Raw genomic sequence first — 23,700 nt, 5'->3', positions numbered from 1 at the left:
TGAGAAACTTCAATCATTAATAGAGAATACTATTATGAGAATGTTGTAAAATGTATTATTGTCATTTTTAATAAAATCAGATTGGCCCTCCTAAGGTATTTTTTTCTCTCTCTCTCTGTTTTTCTCAGACTGGCCTTCTACTAAAAACGTCTGCCCATCACTGCACTAAAAAAAAGCTCTGAATTATTTTCCGACAATCTTCATTCACAAGTTTCCTAATTTTGCAACATTTCGGGAGTTGTTCTAGTGAAAGATCGCTCTGACTTCTCTTCGTCGTCTTGATGTAACACCGTTTTAGAAGCACATTTATCACGACTGCTTCATTGTCATAAACCTGTCAAATCATCTAAATTTGCCTAGTTTACAGTCTGTAAAGTGTCTGCAAACGTAACCATCCACCTTCTACCAATGATCGTTTAGGAAACTCTCAACGTTCACAGAATGCCGTCAATTCGCACAATAATTCATGAAGGACGCAGCTATAAATGTATTCGGGTGGTGCTATTGTGTTTCGTGTTACTGAGTTAGTCTCGTAACGTTCTGATACCACTTCGCAGTACCCAATGGAACTGTTCAATACGAAACAGAAACATAACATTTCGACATAAACTAAAAATGTACGATTTCCTTTTTCTTTCTAGTCGAACTTAAAGACACCCCCTCCAAATTCCAATTAAGAGTTTAGAAAAGGGAAAAATAATACACAGGTATAGTCGAAGTTGTGGTCCGCTGATGTTTTTAACTGTAAAATTACTTTTGCCCTCAACATTTATGTCTTAAAGTGTGTAATTTATTTTACTTGTTTATTTATATATATTTCTTGTAATTACTGGCATTTATGGCCTTAAGTCCGTCCCGTACGAGGGATGACTTCCCTTGGCGAGCACACTATCCTGAGAATGGAAGGAAGAGGCTTGGACTCTATATATTAGGTACAATCTTGGCATTTGCTTGGTGTGAATGAGGAAAATGTACCTCAGGATGGTTGCCGTGTAAAAGCTTTACACCTTTTCGACTGAGCGTCCCGACAGGGAATTGAACCCCGGATCACTCGCACCAAAGGCGATAGAGCATTATTGGGGTACAGTTCCCTCCAGTTATAAGATTGGAGGGGATATGCCCCCTCACTAACCCAGGATTTGCGCCAGTGTCACTGCAGCATACGATATTAGAGTCCTGATTATTAGGAAAGCAGAATACAGAATGTGATGCATTAGCTAGTTTCAAAAATAATTGTGGCTTGAAGAGAGAAGTTTGTATAATTCAGTTACCTGTTCTTTCTTAACTCACAATGATAGTGTGGAATCAGTACTTCATATTCCGCAGTTTATGTAACGTAACATCATATAAATTTATAATAGACAGAAATACACAGAAAATGTAACCGGAGGGCATCACACTGTTAGACTCGAAAATCTCTTGATCTGATAAAGGCAACACTAGTTGTTGAAACTATTGTCAAATTAACAGAATAGTTGGACACGTTATGTAAATCAGTATTTCTTTTCTTTATTAGGAGGGTAGGATTTTTAGATTTCGTGAATTATAAACTCTGAAAATGTCAATGTGAAACAAGTATACTGAAATAATCAGAAACACCTGACGTAGAACTCTCATTTCTAAATCTCAGACATGTTTCTAAATAAACTTTTATTACTTTTATCTTCTGTTTTTCATTGCTGTATGTTTTACTTTGAGCACTATTTACCGAACTTTTCTGCGACACTGATGCACCTATGCTTTTCAACACCGTCCTGACCAAAGGCTTTCAAGACTATTACAGTACAACCGCCGCACTGACATTGTTGTTTGTTGTAATCTTATAATCGCATACTAAATTGAAATAATAACATTCAAAGAGTGAAAAATGCACAACTGGATCGGGAATCAAATTCGGATCCCGATTTATCATGCTAGTGAACAAACCGGTCATCTTTCTCTACAGTTACACACACACATGCATGCTTTAGATCGGTGATCAGTTAGTTATTCGGATCACATGTAATGTATTATAATTCCTGTTTCCTCTATTTATCATATACTGTAGTTATTTTACTCTTCACTTCTGATTCCATGTTATTGATCTAACAGTCATGAATTACATTTTACTTGGTTTAACATCTATAAAATGTTGTTCCAAGTCCCAATGACATACACAAAATATTTACCATTATCTTCAGGAATTGCATTGTGGTATTTCACATGAAGCCGTTTGCCAACGATCTTCTGAACTGTTGCTACTTTCACCTGAGAAATGCGATTTTTATCAACAACTTCTAGGTTTAAGCCACACCTGCAAAAATACAAAAATAAAATTCTGAAATCCCCATTTGTAGCTTTCAAAAAATATAATTTCTAAATGCTGGAAACAGAATGGTGTTACCAGTTAAGAAACGTTCACAATACAATATTTTCAATGATCCTACAAGAACTGACGGGTTCCGGATAATAAGGGCGAATTTAACAAACACTTGTTTCCTGAAAATGAAACTGAAATTGAAATTAAATAAGGGGTAAAATAATCGTCCTTTACTTTTAAGCTGTATACGACTTTCACAAAGCATTTAAAAGACACGAGAACTGGCTACTACAGAGTAGTTTTGTATTATTATTCGAACACCTCAAATGTAATATCCTAGATTTCAGACTATATGTAGTTCGTCCTTGTTTTCCGGAAAACTTCAATTCTAAAGTTACATATCTATTGTGTACTGATTTTCTTGTTTCTGCAATCTTTCCCCTTTTCTGACAAAAATAAATTAATATGCTGTACAGCTACCAATGAAACAGATTTATGGAATATAAAACAAGTAGTTAAAACTTGTACCTTTTTGATAAAATGAATCGAATAAAACTTATTCTCAACAGTAAAATTCCTCTTCCGGATATATGTATTAAATATACAACGTTTGTCTGGGAAGTAGTAGAACTGACTTTAAATATAAATATATATATTTACAATTTTGACACATCTCCTAATACAGTGAAACCTGTCTATGTTGGCCACCATCGGTTCCATCGAAAAGTGGCCAACTTACAGAAAATAAGTGTGATTTGTGTATTTTTAGAATAGGATTTCTAGTATTACTTGATTGTAAAATTTTAATAAGCAGTGGCACGACAGTTACTTATAAATAATGTATATAATCATAAAAATATACAGTACTAGAAAATATTACTATCTATAGTATGCAAGAGCGCCGATTTCTCTGTAAATTTGGGGGGGGGGTATTCAGATGCAGAAGGTACATATATTAAGATTTTAAGACTAATTGCACTCAAATTATACCAAATATTGTATACCCATAAATAAAATAGGGGCCACATGAGCTTTGGGGGGCCCGGGCCCCTCGGACCCCCCAGGATCGGCGCTCTTGATAGTATGTTTAATGCATACCTTTCTCTTCCTGAAAACTAGTGTGGTACATTCGATTATTCGGTTTGAAAACACAATAACACAAACAACCATGAAATAGAAGTGTATGTACGCAGTTTATTGAAATTGATATTATAGCACACTGAGTTATTCAGATTGAAAACAAGAAAAGCTGTTATAAATTGAGAAATTCATTGCAATTTATATGACTTCTTTTCAGTTGTTACTGAATGGTGGTTCATTCTAGACATATTTGCTTTATTCTTTTTGGCAGATATGCACATTCTAATTTTGTAGTTAACTACCTCTTGTTAATGAGCTAGAAACCCTCGGAGCAAAAGATGTTTTCAGAAAATCCTGAGGGAATTCATATCTCAAAACCTCCGATACCTTTTGACATGCAGTCAGATGCCAATAAATGACAATTGAGCTTTAACCTTGAGAATATTCCGGAATTACTAAAGCTTCCCACTGATGAAAGGAGCCGATATAGCTAATGGTTTTACCAAAACAGTCAGGGTAAACAAATACGTACAATCATTTCCTGAATTCCTGTACGTGCTTTTTCTTATTCACATCTTCCTTCACCACCCTTTTATGAGGGTAGTGTTCTGGCTATTGACCTCCAAGAACAAATCGTGCGAATCTATGCTTGTTTGTGTTCAGTCACAAATACAGAACATCTGCCTCTCATATGGGAATTCGAAAGAGTTAAGAAAAATAACAAAACTGTATTTTTCATGGCCAAGATACGCAGGTAAATTTATCATTATCATCATAGGGTAAACATTGCTTCAGTGTGGCCAACTTCCAAGATAGACAGGTGGCCAACTTATAGAGTAGTAAGTAACGAATGTCTTATGGGAAAATGCAGGTTCAAGACGAACTAGGCCAAGATAAGCAGGTGGCCAACTTGACAGGTCTCACTGTAGCTTGAAAATATGTCCTTTCTACATCAACACAGTTTCCAGCGACTCTGTGAATCACTGAAGGCTCCCTGGAACGCAGAAACTGGAATGCTCTTCAGCTCTCTTGTTACAGCCTCTTGAATGGCCTGGACCGAGCCGTGGTGCCGACCTTTCAAGACCCTTTTCAGTCGGGGGAAGAGGAAGAAATCTGCAAGTGCGACATCTGGGCTGTAGGGTGACTGGAGAAGCTGTGTGATGCCATGTTTGGTCAGAACGCACATGACAGCAAAGGTTGTGTGGCTCGGCACATTGACGTGATGAAGCTTCCATGATCCAGCGAATGCTGGACGGACGAGAGCGAATCGTTTCCTGTGTCTTTCAAATACTTCCACATAGAATGCAGCATTCATAGTCTGACCAGGCGGTACAAACCCTCTGTGAACCACTCCTTTGCAGTCAAAAAGTTATTCAACATTGATTTCATTTTTGACTTGCTCATGCGGGCTTTACTCGGGCGAGGTGAGGCGGGGGATATGATATTCAGAGTTTTGATCATGTCACTCGCAGTTTTACCCAGTTTGACGCAAAACTTCACCGCGTAATGCTGCTCTAACAAACGATTCATTGTGTGGCTAAGACACCTTGAAACGGATTCACCTTAAACTCAATCTACACTCCGTGAAGGCTTAGAGACAACTGGCAACTGGTGCGCTGGTAGCTAAGTTCCCCCACTACTCAACCAAAGTAGTAACATCCTCCTCCTTCACGTTTTGGCGGGGGGAAATCAGTCCTACTACTTTCCGAATAAATCCTGTATAATTAATAAATAAAAAAAAAGTAAAATTAAAAAAGAAATATGCGGGACTGCTTTAGTGCATCATCCTTTAAGTGGGGCTTTCTACGGGTAAATTCAAGATGGTGTCTGGTGTGAACCAATTATAAGTATGGTTCTTCTACGGACAGGATTGATACTGTTAATATGAGTCCGCAAATCAACGTGAAAATTCCTTAACGAACACGTACAGAGAATGGCGACAAGGAATTTCTGAAACGTAAACGGAACAATTAATAATACAGATATGTGAGTTGAATACTGGTTTATGTTATTAACCTGTGAATTAATTTGAGATAATTTTAATTTTGGATATTTTGGTTTGCCGGAGTCTGAACCAAATTCCTCAGCACAAATGCCCATACGAAGTCGTCTTTACCAGTCAGCTTTAGCTGTCATGTCTTGGGATAACTTGTGGTCAACATATCTGCTATCAATTGGCGTTTATGGCTGATTTTCTGACTGAAAAATGAGATGAAATCTTTAAGTTTTATGGCCCACGGTTATGCCGGATAAGCTACAGGAAACGGTGATGATAAGAAAGGAATGAAATGGTGGAATGAAGAAAGTGGGAGGAAACGGAAGAACCCTGAGAAAACCCATGCACACGGTGTTCGTCCACCACAAAGTTCACTTGGCACGAGCTAAGATTGAATTAAGGACCCCACGCACCAGAGGTGACGCTGTAATGTTACACTGCCCGGAGAATCTCAAAGGTATACCCGTCCCACTGACCAGACTAAAAGCAGTTTTATTTCGTAATCTTATAGGAACGGATAAACAATAGTTATTAGTCTATCATATTCTGAGGGAGAAGAAGGAAAATATGAACTGCATTTGTTATGACTTTTTCGAGACGGCGGAGCCATTAAGCATGAGTCACGTTAAGTCTTTATGTTTTCTTTAAACGACTGCAAAATATAAGTTGCTCCTATAGTCACTTCCTAAGCTGTTAGCTTTCGAGAATTAGGATTTAGCATGGTATGTCTATATTAACCACTTCAAGTTTATAGAATATTACCACAAGATACTTCAGTGGCTTATTCCGCTTCCGCTTTGATCAATGGAGTCCCTCATTCTAACACAATCCCAAGGTTTCTAAGCTATAAAGTTAACGCGTCGAACAACCCACTTCTTATACATAGCTTTAATGAATAAATTAATATTTATTCAAAATATTATTTTAATCTACTAACCTAAATCTAGATTTCATACTTTCATGGACCTTGCTGTAGAAATTGGAGGGTAGCGTCCTAGCTCCCGTCAGCCTCTTCACAAGGAACTCCTTCCAATCGCTGTACTTATTTTGAATTGCTGCAACAGAAAAGTACAATCATAAAGAAAGCCACAACAATGGACAATGAGACACAAACACCAGCAAAAACTTTCTCCCGCTTTTCTGATTAAGTTTTCACTTTAATCTACTTGTTGCTTCTTTCTCCACATATTAAAGTAGTTAAACCGTTTCACATAATTTTTGTTTGATTCGCACTACAAACGAAAGACTAGAACAATAACGAAACCACAGTTCGGATTTTTACTTATTTTAAAAAGATTTATCAGAGTATATACTTATTAGAACTTGTTACTATTTACTACAATGATAATTCAAATAATTAGACACTATTTTGATTACTTAGGAGCATTATATTTCCACATAATTGACAATTGCTTCTCAACAATTCTATATACTTCTAACTTATATGGCGTCAATTTGTATTATATTGTACTTATTTATAAACAAAACCTTGGTAACGAGACCTGTCACCATAGAAACCGGATTACAACGTATAAACAAAACATTTCCCTCTAGCGGCAGCCAAAATAAAATATTCACAAATCGAGATTACTAATGACATTTTAAATAATATTTCTTCTTCTAACTCGTACCTATTCCCAGATAAAATAGCGTTTGCCCAACATATTAAATAAAATAAAACTAATAAATACAAATTATCATTGTATTTTTTAAAAAAGTAATAAAAACATGCAGTGACGTAGCACACTTTTGCGCCCCCCCTCCCCCCGCAAAGTAGAGAAGGGGCCCTAGTTGTAAAACCGATAGAAGTAAAATTGAAGTTCTACTTCTTTAAATCTTTAATCATCGCAAGACTTCGGGGCCCCCTATACGTCGCCCCCCCCCACACTGCGGGGGTTGCGGGGGCAGCTGCTACGCCACTGAATATATGTTATCGTTTTAAGACTAATAACAAACTGTAGTCAGTTGAAAAATCCCTTGTAACCTAAAGGAGATGGATCATTAAGTGAATTTTATGAAATGTTTGTGGCATGAGAACAGTGATTCAGGAAACAGAAGAATTCCGTTAAAACCACAGGCACAATGTTGTCCACCACAAACTCATATGGGCTGGGATCAATGCAAGGACCGCTGTACCACTGAGCCACCGTGCCCCCAAAGAAAATCTTTTATGTTCCACGATTAGGCCGGCTAGGCTAAAGATGGTGGTGATGAGGAATGAAATGGTGAAATGAAGGAAACGGGAATGAAAGTCGGAGGAAACGGAAGAATCGTGAGAAAACCCATGCACGCGGTGTTTGTCCACCACAAAGTTCACTTGGCAGGAGCTGGGATCGACCCAAGGACTCCTGCACAGAGATGAACGCCTTACCACTGAGCCAACGCGGCCGACCATATGACCCCAAAGAGTCTGATCAAGTGCAGAGATTGCCACGGTAAAAACAGTCTACTTTTACTGTCCTTCCTGAACGATCCTATTATGTCCCGATACATTGCTGGCTACACTGGGTCCAATACTTGGTAACAGTAGCAGTTGAGTACGGTCTGTGCAACAATGAAGATAAAAGAGATAACATTCTGGCAGAGGTGGATTCATTTGGAGACTTTCCGCAATCCATTATAGCTACTCAACAACAGTGAAATGCTGCAAACAAGAGGGTTCAAGGGTTCAATCGCCAGCAAAACTGAGCGAGTCCTACCATCTGACGTATCCTGTGGTACGTGGGCAGCCGGAATTTGTAAGGAAAATACAGTGCTAGCCCACTCGAACACCCAATACAGTTTGCGCCAATTCAATTAGCGACAGAACAATCCCACAACGCAGAAAAGTTTGGCCATACGATAAGGTCTCTGAGAAGGCACAATTTCCACAACCATCTGGAAGAACTTCGCATTGAAAGCACGTGACAAAGCGCGCAGATACCATCTCACAGACCGCCACATCTAGGGGAACTTCACAAATGACACAGAATTGGATGAAACATACCAAACAGGGGACAACTGGAAATGGATGTGTACTTTGGATGAACGGTGGATCTACTTAGATGAGACAGAGTTCATTTAATTTTCTACCGTCAAACAGACCACAAGAGCTGTTGTAACTTTGTACTGCAATGAAAGAAGAAGTTTTCTAAGGAATTTCTGGTGGTCGTGAGATATTCCAGTCGGTAGACATGGTCTCCCGTCGAAAAGCCTTCCAAGCACCAAAGTTAATGCAGTTTACTTCCCGGAGAACGTCATGGATCTACACAGATAACGCCTCCAGTCATCCTAGAGGCTCTATGGAAAGACGGCAGAAGAGACAGGAATTGAAAGAACTCCAAACCCCAATGGATTACTGTGAGTTAGAGCCCCTCAAACAGCACTTGCTCGACGACGTTCCCGTACCTTGCAGGTCTTCGGAAAGGTGCCAAAGCGGTAAGGCGAGGCATTCCCATTCTATATTAGAGTTTGCTAGTGGAAACAACGTCACATGGAATACAATCGCTGGAGAAGAAAGGGAAACGACAAGCCAGGTCTGTGGTTCAAGTCGACTGTGAAACCTTCTGTACGTGATATTGTTGATACACAGACGACTCTTTTGCCAATAACAAGTGTTCCAGTAATATTGGTAAAGCATTAAAAAATAAAATAAAATAAAATAAATAAAAGGAAAGAATAAAAATTTCAACTGTTCCATTTTAATTCAATGGACACTTTGCAAGCCAACTAAATCCTACGATAAATCATTTGATCCCAATGTAAAATGGTAGACATGCTGTCGCAATACAAGTTATAAACATCTCTTCACAGATCATTCTCTGATGCTGTTACGAAACACATTTCTAGTTTTCTTTAAGTTTATTTCTAGTTTTCCATTGAGTATGCTTTTCATTCGGATATATAATTAACAGAGCTACAGCATTTATCGCAAACCTTTGTAGAGTGGAAAATAGACTTAAGCGTCTATACAAAATGGCGGCTCATAAGAATACTGAGCATCTAAACAATGAATTAATATTTGTTTTTCACTCTCTACTTATACTAGTAGTACAACTTTGTGTACAAAAACTAAAAAGTAATAAATTTCGTCAGCAACCTTTCAATTTGAAATCGGGTCATTTGAAGTGGACTGAACCTTAATACAAAAGAAGAGCAACTTCAGATTTTCTAAGCGACATCACACATTTAACAAGATTGAGCAGAACTTGAGTACATAATAAGTGCCAAAAATTCGCTTCAAAAATATATATAAAAAAAAAATAAATAAATAAATTAATGCAGTTTAATTGTTGCTCTACATATAGTTCAGCTCAATTTGCAAATTCAAGTTCTGCGAACATAGACTAGAAATTTGAAAAGAGTGAACGAATGCTTACTCTTTGGTGGAATGAGAGGTTTCCCTCGAGTGGCGCACCAGCCCACTGGATGCACGGTAGACGAGCAAAGATTAACCCAAAAATCTTTGCTACTATCCTGGCCAAAACCTTCGTAACGTAGAAGTGTTTTGTATCCTGCAAAATACAATAAGATATTATAAATTAGAACGTCACGTCAAACTAAACTAAAATTACTAAGCAAGCATACTGAATAGTCAGCGTTATCACTTCGCCACCGAGATGTTCCGAGTTAGTTCGAAACCCATGGCGAGTACTAACGGAGGTACTTCCGAATCTATTCTTCGTCCCCACGCTGACTGACTTTCTCCCAAAAGTCCTTCCCTTGTTTTATCTCAATTCTTTAAGGTATAAGGGATTAAGAACTGCATGTGAAACTTAGTTATAAATAAACATAATATTTAGGTCGTATCTAAATTATATATATTTCCAAAAGTGATTATTTTCTCTGTTATTGATTTTGGTTCATATAAATTTAACTGGAGCTTCTTTCCAGTAACATGAGACGGAATTTACTGCTTCTCGTGAAATTCAAACTTGACTCGCTTTTCATCTGAGACAATACTTTTACTGAGATTCAAACCGGGATCCAATAGACAAGAGAATTACACACTTCACCACCACTTCATCATTGAATTTACACTTCTTACACTCACTCAGCAGTAATTTTCTTCTTTTTCTTAATAATAATAATAATAATAATAATAATAATAATAATAATAATAATAATAATAATAATAATAATAATAATAATAATAATAATAATAATAATAATAATGACACATCACACATCTGCTCTCGTTGAAAAGCGCCTCAACCAGCCTTTGTAAAATAGGTACCCGGAGAATCGACGGACAATGTGCGGAAGTCAAGAGAATGTGGAGCCTTACCTTCAACTTGACCTGTCGGCTGTTCCAAACGGGAAGTTACTTTTTACCTTAGAAATGCTTGTATAACTTTAAACGCAGGGCCGTGATCCCATGAACAAGCTAATTTCTTTCTCAGGATGAACATTACAGCAACAAATATTTGTTGCAAGTTTACTGTAATTAATATAAGGTTGTCTAAAAAGTATTCAACTTTTAGAGGTAAAACTAAGAATACATTTATTGTGATTTGAAAATAATATTACAATACCACATACGCACTATTTTGCTCGATGACCTGCCATTTTTCCAGCAGTACCATAACTCCGTCGCTAGAATTTCTGTAGTATTTGATCAAAAATATTTTATCACGTGGTTTTCACTGGCATCTTTTGAAGTTAACAGGGAGTCCTGCAGAGACCGAAACAAACGATAATCTTGACGGTCCGAGGTACGGGCTATATTATGAAAACCTTCCAGCGAAGTTCTCTCAATTCCTGAGGATCTGTTCAAGATGTATGCAATCTGACGTTGTCTGCATGGTCTCTTTTCAGTTAACCAGTTCTGGTCGTTTCTTTGAATTGCTAGGACCACTTGCATGGATTGTCGACAGCACAGGTCTGAGTCTATCGTTCTGCCCAGAGGCAGTGTGATGCAGAATACACTTCTCATCCCACCAAACGCACGGCATGACCTTCCTGGACATCAGTATGAGCTTTGCCATGAATTAGGGAGCTTCTCTCGCTTCCACTACGATCTTTTTTCGCATATTGTTGTCGTAGCTTTATCTACTTTTCATAACTCGTGATCAAGTGCTTTAGAAATGGCTTAAGTTCTTTACGTTTCAGTAGAGATTCGGAGGTATAAATTCGATCAAGTAAATGTTTTGAGTCCATATCATGTGGCATCACCCACACGTCGAGTTTTTTAAGTCACCTTTCTCCAAATGGTTTAACACGGCTTAGGTCATTGGCGATGTCATGACTGTTTACATTGCCAGTCCTACTCGACTTCGCCTGAATACTACCCACTTTTGCTGTGCCTGGTCGCCCACTGCGAGGAGCATCTTGGTTATCGAAACTTTCAGAATGAAAGCGAATGAACTCTCTTTTGGCTGTGGCTTTTGATAACATATCTTGTGCATAAAAAACGCAAATTTCTTTAAGCCTACTCAGCAGCAGTTACGCTTTTATCGAAATAAAAGTATAAAAAATACAGAGCAAATTACGTCTGATAATTAAATTCTATCACTTTTTGCACGTCCACTAGCTTCGACTTTCAGCTGTCAAAAATGACAAAATGACGTTCGACTTGATCTGCTGTGACCCATGTATCCTACGATTAGAGACACTAACATCTCTCATGAGCAAAATGCTAAATACTTTTTACACGAGCAAGAATAACGACAAACTTCATATCACTTTAACTAAAGAATCGTCTCACATGCTAGTTTACGCCCTGATTTCAACTTAGTTCATGATAAGGAAATTACTAAGAAGTAAATTAACCTATCAATGTACATAGAATACAAAATAGTAAATTAGTCATACCATTTAAATAAGAAATGCACATTACCTGCAATTTTGAGTACTGTGGCGACCCAGAAGGAGTCCGGGAAAGCTTCAGAGAAGTTTTCACAGTCAGTGTTTTCTACCTCGACTTTCATCCCAACGATTATATTCTCCCAACAGTCTGCCAGTGGCGCCTACAAAACAACAGAAAATAAATAAATAAATAAATAAATAAATAGAAACAATAATACTGGGTAACAATAATACTGGGAAGTGAATTTTAGTATTAAAACAGAACGAACTTTTTAGGATTGTTGAATGTTACTGAAGAGATGACATGTGTCTTTGAATTAGTGCAGATGGTAAATATAATTTTTGTCACTGCATAACGACACAGTTCTCTATTCTTAGATTTAATTTAAGCCTAAGAAATTAGTAGGGTAGTTGATATGATCTTTCGTATGATGGGCGCTATGATATTGGCTGCTAGTGGAATTTACGTCAGGAGATAAAAAAACAAAAATGCCAAAATATCTTGTTTCCAACTTAAGCCAGAGAGAACAGGGCTGCGGATCCGGAATTGTTATAACGTATCACTACTGGTGGCGAGATCTGGCTTTCCAGTGCAGGTTAATCTATGGAAAAACGCATACATCAATGACATTCTCCTAGTTGAATGGTGGGTACCACGAGGTTAGAAAGTGAATCAGTACTATCACTTGAAAGTTCCGGCCAAGCTGGGAAAACGCAAAAGAAAGACGATACCCCAATTACAAAAGAATAATCAATGGATTACTCTCCTTCACACAGTGCTCTGTCTGTGAAGCAACTGCTGTCAGATAAAATCACAGTGAAGAAAATCCCATTTTATTTATAAGATTTACCGTTTTTTTTAATAACTGAAAGTGGAAGTAGTACCGATAGAAACTCGTTTTCGTTTTCAGACTGTGAAAGAGCAAAAATAGAAAACGGAGGAGGCAATGGAATAGGTGACACTTCAACAATTCCATGACTATTCCAAATAATGAAAAATTCGTAAGTAAAGTTGTATGGATAGTAGAGGGGGAGTATGGTGAAGAAGCTTATGACCCTCCATTAGTGGTTAGTTGCTTGATTTGGAGTTTAGCGTCCCATTCAGCACCGAGGTTATATGAACCTATAGCTTACCGTGGGATATGAATCATGTAAGCTCCCACCGAGAATCGAGCCTGAGTCTCTCACGCCGAAGGCGCGTGCGTTTACTATATAGCCATGAGGATTTATCTTTCTCCATTAATAACATTAATAAAATAATAACAGCCGTTAGATCTCGTATTTAAACGTTCCAGTGACGTAATGGAACACAGGCCCACTTTATACAACACAGTTTAAACAATATACAACTACATGTATACATTCTAAAGTACTTACGTGCTGAAAGCAGGAAACTGGCGCCGCAATAAACCCAGGCTCAAACAACTGAGCTTTCCACTCGTATGTGTTGGCCAGTTCAGCTTTACTCCGTTTCACGACGATGGGTGGCTCGTCCACTGGAAGAGTATGAAGAAGCGATTCAGAGGAGTTCGAGTGTAGCTCTTCTTCCAGCATCGTCTCTTTCTTTGGTGGTGGTGGAGGTGGCTGTGGGGCGGCCACTGGCTGCTGAGGTGATTTCGACACTTGATTCTGGATTAACTGCGTTAGACTCTGAAATTATACAAACAATACAGCTGAAACAAACTAATCTACATTATAGATAACTGAAAATCATGGTAAAAAGCATTTGATGAATAACCTAAATGAAATTACAATTTTACGTCCCACGGTTATGCCATGTAGGCTAAGGGAGAGGTAATGGTGAGAAATGAATAAAATGGTGGATGAAGAAAATGGGAGGAAACGGGAAAACTCCAAGAAAACCCAAGAACACGATGTTTGTCCACGACAAAGTTCACTTGGCGCGACCTGAGGTCGAATCAAGGACCCCAGACACCAGAGGTGAAAGCTCTACTACTGAATCACCACGGCTCCAATATCAACCTAAATGTAAATTATTACAGTTACAAGATACAAAAGCTCGCGAATAGATGTCATTCTTCTAATTAACTCAACCCAACTGTGATCGTTAACCAATTTACTTATTATTATGTTCTATTTTCTCCTCCAATGACTGTGGCACATAACACATCCCCATTCATATTTCTTATGCAACGGACGTGTCGTCCTATCTTACATGTCTCGATTCAACTATCCGTATGATTTCCGATAGCGTGTTTTGCAGTTCCTTCATCATTTCTTCCTACAGAAGAAAAAAATAAAATGAAATCTTTAAGTTTTACGCTCCACGATTACGCTGTCCAGGCTAAAGAGACGGTGAGGATGAGAAATGAAGGAAATGGTGGAATGAAGTGGTAGGATAAGGGAGAACCCCGAGAAAACCTACACACACGGTGTATGTCCACCACAAAGTTCACTTGACGCGCGCTGGGTTTGAACCAACGACCACACGCTCTACCATTGATTCACCGTGGCCCCCATCCAGAAAAAGACAGCACTAAGACTCATTTCTATGTAAAATAATAAAATACAAAAGGGACGTTCAATAAACATATGTTCTATGCATAATAGTTTAGGTGATGGTTATTGCCTTAACCATGATTTTGGTTTCTGAAGGTCCAGAAGAAAAAATAATTCTTAACGTATAATAAAGCTTAATTTAAAATATATAAAATATAAAATGTTAAAATAAAACATAACTTTTGAAAAATTAATTCTTAAATTGTTAGCCTAATTATTGTAATCAAGTATTATGTATTTTAAGTTTTATTTCCGGCAACCATGAGGTCAGGAATCATTTCACAACAATGGTTATTTTAAAGAGTAAAAAAAAAAAAAAAAAAAAAAAAAAATTTTCTTAAGAGCTATACTGAAGTTTCAAAATTAAGAATTTAAAAATATAATTGCTGGGCTGTGAGGAACACGGAAGGAATGAAATAATATTAAAGTAAGTAAAGTTTACGATTTCATGGCCAACGCACATTTTGAAACAGACGAATTCATCTGCTTTAGTTGAGAGAAGCTTTTCTTCGGTGAACTAGATTTTGAATTCGAGAGAGAGAGAGAGAGAGAGAGAGAGAGACAGAGAGAGTCGTGTCTGACAGGAAAAAGCTTGAGGCTGACCTAAAACTTGCAATTAATCAGCCTCTTCAGAATATTGCAGATGAAGAGAAACAAAATAAAAAATTAAGATCATTTTTGTGTCGTTACCTCTACCTACCCCTTTCCTCAAAAATAAACATTGACCAAAGCTTCAACATTACCACAAGTAACTCGTGGAAATCATCTCGAGTACTTGAAACCAATATTTACAACTTATTTATGGCATTTATCCTCTGTGTTATACGTAAATTTATACTGTGAGCATTTTCGTTGATTCTTCACGACAAATATTCAAGGAAAAGAAAAAGTACTGAATGATGTCAGATACAGATAGCTCACTAAATGTTACAAGTTTGGTAGAATGTTCTTACAGTTAGTGTTAAGGAAGGAAATGAGAAAAATTATCTTCAAATAAAACATATTTCAAGATTAGGGAATATTATATATATATATATATATATATATATATATATATATATATATATGGACTTTCGGTGTGTTTCGGTAATCACACTACCCAGGAAAGTGGAGAAGCAAGGAAGCGGCCTGAGACCTTATGTTAGGTACCATCCGGCAATAGCTTGGTGTGAGTGAGAACCTCTCAGAATGACTGTGACTGTTTTTCCGATCGATTGTTTCTCCCTCGAATTGAACCCGAGACTGTTCACACCGAAGATTTAAATAAAATGTATAACCTATTCGACAAATCTCTTACAACAGAGTACTTTCTAACCGAAGTTACCGCTTTAACATCTCAAAAGTGTTTAAGAAAGGGAGTTAAATAAAGAGAATCACAAATATATATATATTTTTCCGTAGGCATTGAAACAGGCGTCAACCTCATATTAAAGTCAGAAAGTGCGCCAATATTCTGAGTGCCTTGTACCCAACACAAATGGAATACGTTTCTGTATGAAAGAGGAATGTACAAACCCAGAATTAGTGAGCAGCGCTCATCAAGGATCATAAGTATTATACAGAATTGTTTTCGAAACACAAGAAGGAAGAATGAAAGAATGTGATAAATACAATGCTCGAATGTGTTGTGTACCAGGAAGTTATATGGACGAAGTCTCAAGAAGATTGTCGAAACATTCTCCTGATCCACAACAATACAGTTATATTCTCGATTTGTGTTAATTTCAAAAGCACTTGAAAATACAGTAACTTACATTATTCACGATGTCCGTCCTCGAGCTATTTTGGAACTCTAAATCATTATTGTAGCCTCGAGCACACGCAAGACTACAAAATTTTCTTTCTTTTGTATAGAAGGCATGTTTCACACCAATCGCTCCGCATTTTTCACATACAGCTGAAAATAAAAATAAAAATACTCTTACAAAAATATATGCAGAAGGCTAACTATTTAAATTACGTAACACCACATAACACTGTTTCCACGGGACGCGGGCGAATTAGTCACATCTCAACATAATTAGCCTACCCACTATTAAAACAAGATCCACTTTTATTAACCGGATTTGTATTCAATTGCATTTTTACTAGAATTAGAAGATGGGACACGAAAGTAAGTGTTCCAGCCAAAGAACTATGAAAAGCCCTGTTGAGAAATGTGTATATACAGGGTGTTTGAAAACAACACCGACAACGTTTGGGAGGTGATTCCTGACACCAAGATAACACAAAAAGTATAGACTAACCTGGGTGCACAAATGCTTCCTTTCAGTTATAGACTGCCGAAAACATGAGAACATGAAGAAAGAAGAAGAAGAAAGAACTTTAAAGGTCCATAGCTCCAAAATTATGGGACCTAACATATTCGGGTCAAGACTTCACTTAGGAACTGGTATGTGCACTATCCAAAAATACATGTTTCACAATCCTAAGGTAGTCACGAAACAATTTTTATAGAGGAAGTTTGGCTACAGGCCTATAATTTGAACTACTCACCAACTACCTCCATAATAATTGTCACAGAAGTACCGGAAAATTCTGAAACTTGGATATTTAGATAGTGCACATACTATTTCGTAAGTGAAGCCTTGACCCGACTACGGTGCTATAAACTTTTGAATTTCATTTTATCATGTTTTCGGCAGCCTATAACTCCGAAAGGAAGCATTTGTGCACCCAGGTTGGTCTATACTTTTTCTCTTATCTTGGTGTCAGGAATCACCTCCCAAACATTGTCGGTGTTGTTTTCAAACGCCCTGTATATTACTCCAGGCATTTTTAAACTAAAATATATTCCTATCTTGGTCAATATTAGTTGAGGCTAAGAATTTGCGAACTAAGAGGTATATAAAGTGGAAATGCTTCTCTTTCTCTCCCAGTGCTATATTTTGTGCACAGCTTAACTTCTAATTTCAAACTGACTACGGATGATTCCAAATTTGAACCTTGAATCTGGGGACAACCTATATATTTCCTGAAAGGGTTTGTCGAACAAGTTTCAAAACAGGTTTCAATTCCTTGCCCGGAAGTGACTCCACCACTTCAGGGGGAAAACATATAGAACAGATCAAAGTACTCCGCATGACTATTAGATTAAGAATATATTATGCACTACCCAATTATATCCTATATCAAGTTAATAAAACCAAAAAAAAAAAAAAAAAATAATAATAATAATTATTTCACTATAAATATCCTAAACACAAATTAAACATGACTTTATTACAAGGCTGTCTCTATTCTTTATTATAAATTAACAAGAAATGTTACAGTTTCGGAAGTATATCACTTCCTTCTTCAGACTACTATTCCAACTGAAATCATAGATAACGTAACATAATTTGTTATCTCTACCAATCAAGAATCATTTTTACAATTTTCATTAAAATTCAAAATATATGCCCATTGTTGTGACAATTTTAAACTCTTAACAGAAATAATACATTGTTAATTAATCTTTATATTTCTTTTAACATGTATTAACCAAATTAAATACTAATTAACTATCTAAATATTGAAATTTTCTAATATTGAACACTAAATTTTCTACCTGAATATTGATTACTAATTAACTACGTGAATATTGAAAAACATATAAATAAAATTTTACCCTATATTGTCCTTATATTTTACTTTTTTTCCTTTCTTCTTTCTTCTCTTTTCAAAATGTCTTCCCATTCTTCATTAATACTCAAACTACTATTCAAGTTCATAGCTTTAACGTACACTTCTTTTATCCTCTTCGCTTCTTTCCACTTCCTAATTCAGTTGGGGTAGTAGTCTGAAGAAGGAAGTGATATACTTCCGAAACTGTAACATTTCTTGTTAATTTATAATAAAGAATACAGACAGCCTTGTAACAAAGTCATGTTTAATTTGTGTTTAAGATGGACACAAGGCCTTTTTATAAAAATATCTATATAAATATCCTATATTAGTGGACCTATAAAGTTGAGAAAAGCATTCATAATATCCAGTCAGCAGCATGTCATTCGGTTTCACAACTAGTGTGACTCATTATTAACATATTCGGTATTTCAATTTTTATATTTTCCTCCATTTCACCTATATACATTGTCAGATCAGTACGTTGATTATATATTCGTCAACTGCTCCTCTAGATAAGCTGTTTGATAAGTCACAGAATACAAAAGAGTTCAACACATTTTGAGCTAATGATTAGATGAAAACTAGTCATGATGGTAATTTGAGCTCATTTACTCGATCCGAAAAGCTCCGTCGTTGTAGCTATATAGACCTGATTGGTCACTCTTCAGGGTTTAAGCCTTCTTGCCACGACAAGGCTTCGGCTGCATGTTGTTTGCCATGTTAACTCACACGTCACGGTCCTGGCAAGATGGTGCTGCCAGTACTTGGCCTTTGTTTTTAAGGTATGAGAGCCCCATAATTCACACTCCCTAATGATCACTCTACGGCGTGTTAGTGAATTTCCAATATCTCGTGAAGAGGTTCTGCCATGTTCTCCGGGCAATGAAGTGAAACCTGTTTTGGAACTTGCTTGACAAGCCCTTTCAGGTAATATATAGGTTGTCCCCAGATTCAAGGTTCAAATTTGGAATCATTCCGGGTGAGTAGTGATATTTGTCACATCTTATTATTGTCGCCTATTAGGAATAAAGGTTGTATGATAAACACAACAACTATAATATTATTTCGACTACATTTTCTAGTGTTTTCAGTTCATGTATTTAATTGTAACATATTTCAAGTTCCTGAAATCCCGAATTAACGAACTGTTAGCACGCATTGTCTTAGTATATACACATATGGTTAGGTTCCCACATTTCAACTGCAGAGTCACGTTTCCTCGATTATTACAAGTGATATTAAAATTCCGAATTAAAACTAACTGTTGGAAGAAGTCCATCTACAACATAGGTCTATAACACGACACTTACAGTATACTATAAGATCCAAACCATACGCATATTCATGGTTCTATGGTCATCACGAGCACTCTTAATCTTTTAGTTGGGAATAAGCTCTTCACATATATGAAAGGTATTCTGTAAACTGTAAAGATAGTGCGATAAACGTTTCACTACATAATTTTTGTTACACGTATACTTAAGCAAGAGTTTCGAATTGTTCGGAAAGTAATTTATAAAATCGTTTTATTTTGAATCTGGAAAACTTGGTAAATTAATTAACATGCTATTTTAGGTTTTTCCACATAACTCATAATATAAAGATATCTAATGCATACATGTTTTAAAATACAAAATTATTGTTATGGATATAACTACATTTATTTAACTAAATTACTTTACACAGGGAAACTAATAGAAGACATACACATACAGATACAATGCAAAGTTTGAAGAAAAAGAAGTTGTGCTGCACAAACATACTACAAACAGTTACATAAACTCTAAGCATGGATGTCATAAAGGAACTATATAATACGTCATTTCTATTTAGAAATCATTTATCATTTGGCGATTCAATTATAAATTCTTATTCTCAAACGATTACGGCACAGCCAAATTCTACCTCACCTAGTTCACTGCAATTCACAGTTTGATTTCCAGATGCTCCAGAATTTTGTTGTCAGGGTAGAATCATGAAGCTACTTGAATTAAAATGTATTTACTTCAGATTCGGGAAGCAACATACACTGGTAAAAGGATACGACATGTTAACCATATTCGGCTGCATTCAGAGAAGAAACTTTCTGATATTTCTCCCTTTATATTTGAATATATCTTTCGAGAATGAAAACTGTTACTTGAAAAACGAATTTATACTTTTGTAGCAATAAAAGAAAACTATCTCGTCCCATTGAATTGTACTAGAAATATTTATACGATTTCCTCATATTTCATATTTCGTTTAATCCCTCTTCCTACGACACAAAGCGTAGGAATTATTAAAAATATACAAAGTGTTAAAATTAGCCAGAACAAGAGTCAAACCTAAAGCTCAACAGATCTACAATGGAAGTTGCTTCAACACTCAAAATGAAATACTTATGATGGGAGCATTACTATTTTATTATTTTGTAATATAATGAATTTGTGCTTTATTAAATGCTAAATTTATATCAATTCATTTTTACAAAGGAACGGAGTTTCCGAACAGCCAAGATCTACCAACGGTGCTGTTCTGAATTTCACACCTGACGAAAGATGCTGTATTCAGACCCTACATATGTTAATAGTAGGGCTACATCTCACATGGCCTTGGGTCTGAAGTCATAATGTTAATTTCACTTCTACTTCAACGAAATAAAGAAAAAATATTTCTTTGTATAACTAAATGCATGAATACACAATATAATAAATATACTGTACACGAAATTAATTTTAAAACAGTGTCTACTGCTTGTAATTTGAAAAAGGTTCAGGATTTTTAGATTGCTTAATTCTGCTACTTTTACGCGTATGGTTCTATGGCATTACAAGAATACAAAGTGAAAGTACCCAGAAGCTACACATATCTACAACAAGCATCTGTACAAAAGAAGAAAAGGGAGAAGAGAAAACAGCTACTCACCCATTCCTTCCGGTTTAATAGGGATGGCCTTGATATCGGAATCCCTCTGGTAGGCAATTGGGGTCTTGAGAACCAATCCTGGATGTCTGATAGGCTTGATTTTCTTAGTTGATTTAGACGGTTGACTTGCTGTCTGTGTGGCTATACTTGACATGAACTTTGGTTGGACGTCATATGAATCGTAATCATCCATCATCATCAAGCTTTCCATTGCCTAAGAGACAAATTTAACCAGCTTTCAATCGGATCTTTTTGCTTTTTCTTTTTTTAACTCGAATGTTTCAAACAGTAGCAATACACAGGGAGTCTGATTTCATGTGCATCATAAGAATTGGCTAAGTCAGTCACCAATTTTCTCTACTTAACCCTCGTAGTTTTCAATTACTGTCGTATTTTATGGCATATATTAGGAATTGATTTCTTACTAGAATTTTAAGCCAAAAGTCGACACATGCTGAGTATTCTTCTTACTGCCAATATTATTAGAAAAAAGAAAATGTTGCTATCACTCTTTGCATAAGAGTCGCGTCGGGAAGTAAGATTACAATGACATCCAAAAAATGTGTATTTGACAAAATGTCTGTTGCAATGTGTTTCATGATACAAGGGTTATTGTTTAACATTACTACCGCCAATACGTAAACACTTGTTAAATTGGAGTACTAGCTTTTGTACTCCACAGTCATAGAATTACAGCGCCTGCTATGGAACCACATTTCAATATTGTTCTTGATTTCTTCATCGTCCCGGAAGTGTTCACGATACCATTTGTTGATTCATAATGTTTTCATAAACGGGAACAAGCGCTTTTTAAGTATTCGCAGGGTGCTTACCTCGTGATTGGAAAAAATGTATGACAGAGCGTACTGCACATGTGCTGAAATTCTAAATCGGTGCAACCATAGCAAACATGTGTTACTACTTCATTAAACTAAATATAACAATGTGAAACAGCCTATGGTGGAAGTGGATGGCTGATAGTGAAAGTCAGCATAGCCAACTTGCGTACGAAAATATTACTTCTCTGTCTACAGGGGTTATAACCTTACTTCACGGATAAGCCTCGTAAATGATACCGAATTAAAGCAGAGTGAGTATAGAGTCGGGACAAGCAAATATAGTCCATGGGCGGACTGAATGTAATGTTCCACATTTCCGTGACTCGCAGCCGTCCTTTCCCCCTGATTTCACCAGGCACCCATTTGACAGCAGCTTCGCTAAAGCCTAAGTGAATTTGGACGGGGATACAACGATAGAATAAGCCCTTCCTCTTAGGTTGGTAGGTTGAGACGCCTTAGCGACTAAGACAGAATGAATGGGTGTAATATTTCAGTAAAGGCGCAATGGATTTGCCGAATATCTTGAGACGTTGTCTGTAGGGGCATGATAGTTCAGTGGTAGAGCATTTACCTTGGGTGCGAAGGATCCCTGGGTTTTCTCCCATATTTTAATTTCATAAATTATTTAATGATCATTCACTTTCATTAATCGTCCACTTTAGCTTAAAGGGCATACACGTGGAACGTAAAACAGCAAATTTAATTTTCAAATGTTGTTTTTTAACCTGAACCAACTGCAGAATGATGTAACTTAAACTCACTTCTTGGCTGTCCTCCCATCTTATAATTCGATATCTATTCGTATTAGTACAAAAGAATACAAGTCACCCATCTTTAACATGGATTTTATCAGAGAAGCAAGTAAAAAATTTGAAGACAAAATAAAAGTATGCACTTCTCTAAATATTCCAAAGGAGTAATCCACGGTTCTATTGTTGCGTATACACTTATAAATGATGCTACATTTCTACTGAAGCCTTCGTTGCAATATTTGAACAATAGCAATATTCTCCTTCATAGTTGAGATGGATATTTCTGATGCCACAAGGTTCTGACATATGTAGAGTTTCCTCGTGGTTAAGCGGTTAGTGTACGCGCCTTTGGCGTGGGAGACGCGGGTTTGATTCCCGGCGGAAGCTCCTGTGGTTCGGATACCACGTTAAGCTCTACGTCTACGTCTCATATAGCTGCGCTGCTGAAAGGGACGCTGAACTAAAATTCAAATCAAATCAAGATTCTGACATACGTAATACACACTCATCTCCTTAATTTAGTTTACCAACAGGATGACAAAGCTTTTTAACAATATTTATTTTCCTATCATTCTTCTCTCCTATCATTTTCACGATTGGGCGTTATCTTTGATTTCATGTTCCCTACTTTTCTTCTTTTTACCTGTGATCTATCAAAGACGAGAAACTGAAGTTTATTTTGGTAGCACTTTCATACACGTATATCACAAAAACTGTTCAACATCTTACATATAAACGCTCTGATACCGAGCTTTGAAAGCTTCCTTATAACGAAGCTCTTAGCTACATAGTACATTTTTCTTTTCTTTCTTTTTTTTCTTTTTTTTTTGGTTAAGAAAATACTTCATGTACTAGTATAAGCTCCTCACAAATTCTTCATTACATCTTCAATGAAATGCTAATTGAATGGGT

The 23,700-nt window shown here is 36.7% G+C and overlaps 1 protein-coding gene across 8 annotated transcripts in view; it reads right to left on the bottom strand.

Annotated features, from left to right (window-relative positions):
* The window catches only part of LOC145685686 (MBT domain-containing protein 1-like), a 70,282-nt gene that overhangs the window by 34,675 nt on the left and 11,907 nt on the right, over nt 1–23,700 (bottom strand). For all 8 annotated transcript variants that reach the window (XM_081758104.1, XM_081758100.1, XM_081758103.1 and 5 more), the window contains exons 3-9: nt 21,198–21,411; nt 16,436–16,578; nt 13,539–13,811; nt 12,193–12,322; nt 9,734–9,868; nt 6,313–6,430; nt 2,169–2,293 (exon numbers count right to left, since the gene is read on the bottom strand). In XM_081758104.1, the coding sequence (XP_081614230.1) occupies nt 2,169–2,293; nt 6,313–6,430; nt 9,734–9,868; nt 12,193–12,322; nt 13,539–13,811; nt 16,436–16,578; nt 21,198–21,411 (1,138 nt within the window). The remainder of the gene's footprint in view (nt 1–2,168; nt 2,294–6,312; nt 6,431–9,733; nt 9,869–12,192; nt 12,323–13,538; nt 13,812–16,435; nt 16,579–21,197; nt 21,412–23,700) is intronic.

Source organism: Thermobia domestica, chromosome 5 (genome assembly GCF_964235325.1).
Source record: "Thermobia domestica chromosome 5, izTheDome1.hap1.1, whole genome shotgun sequence".
Classification (NCBI taxonomy): Eukaryota; Metazoa; Arthropoda; class Insecta; order Zygentoma; family Lepismatidae; genus Thermobia; species Thermobia domestica.
This window is presented reverse-complemented; position numbering and strand designations above follow the sequence as displayed.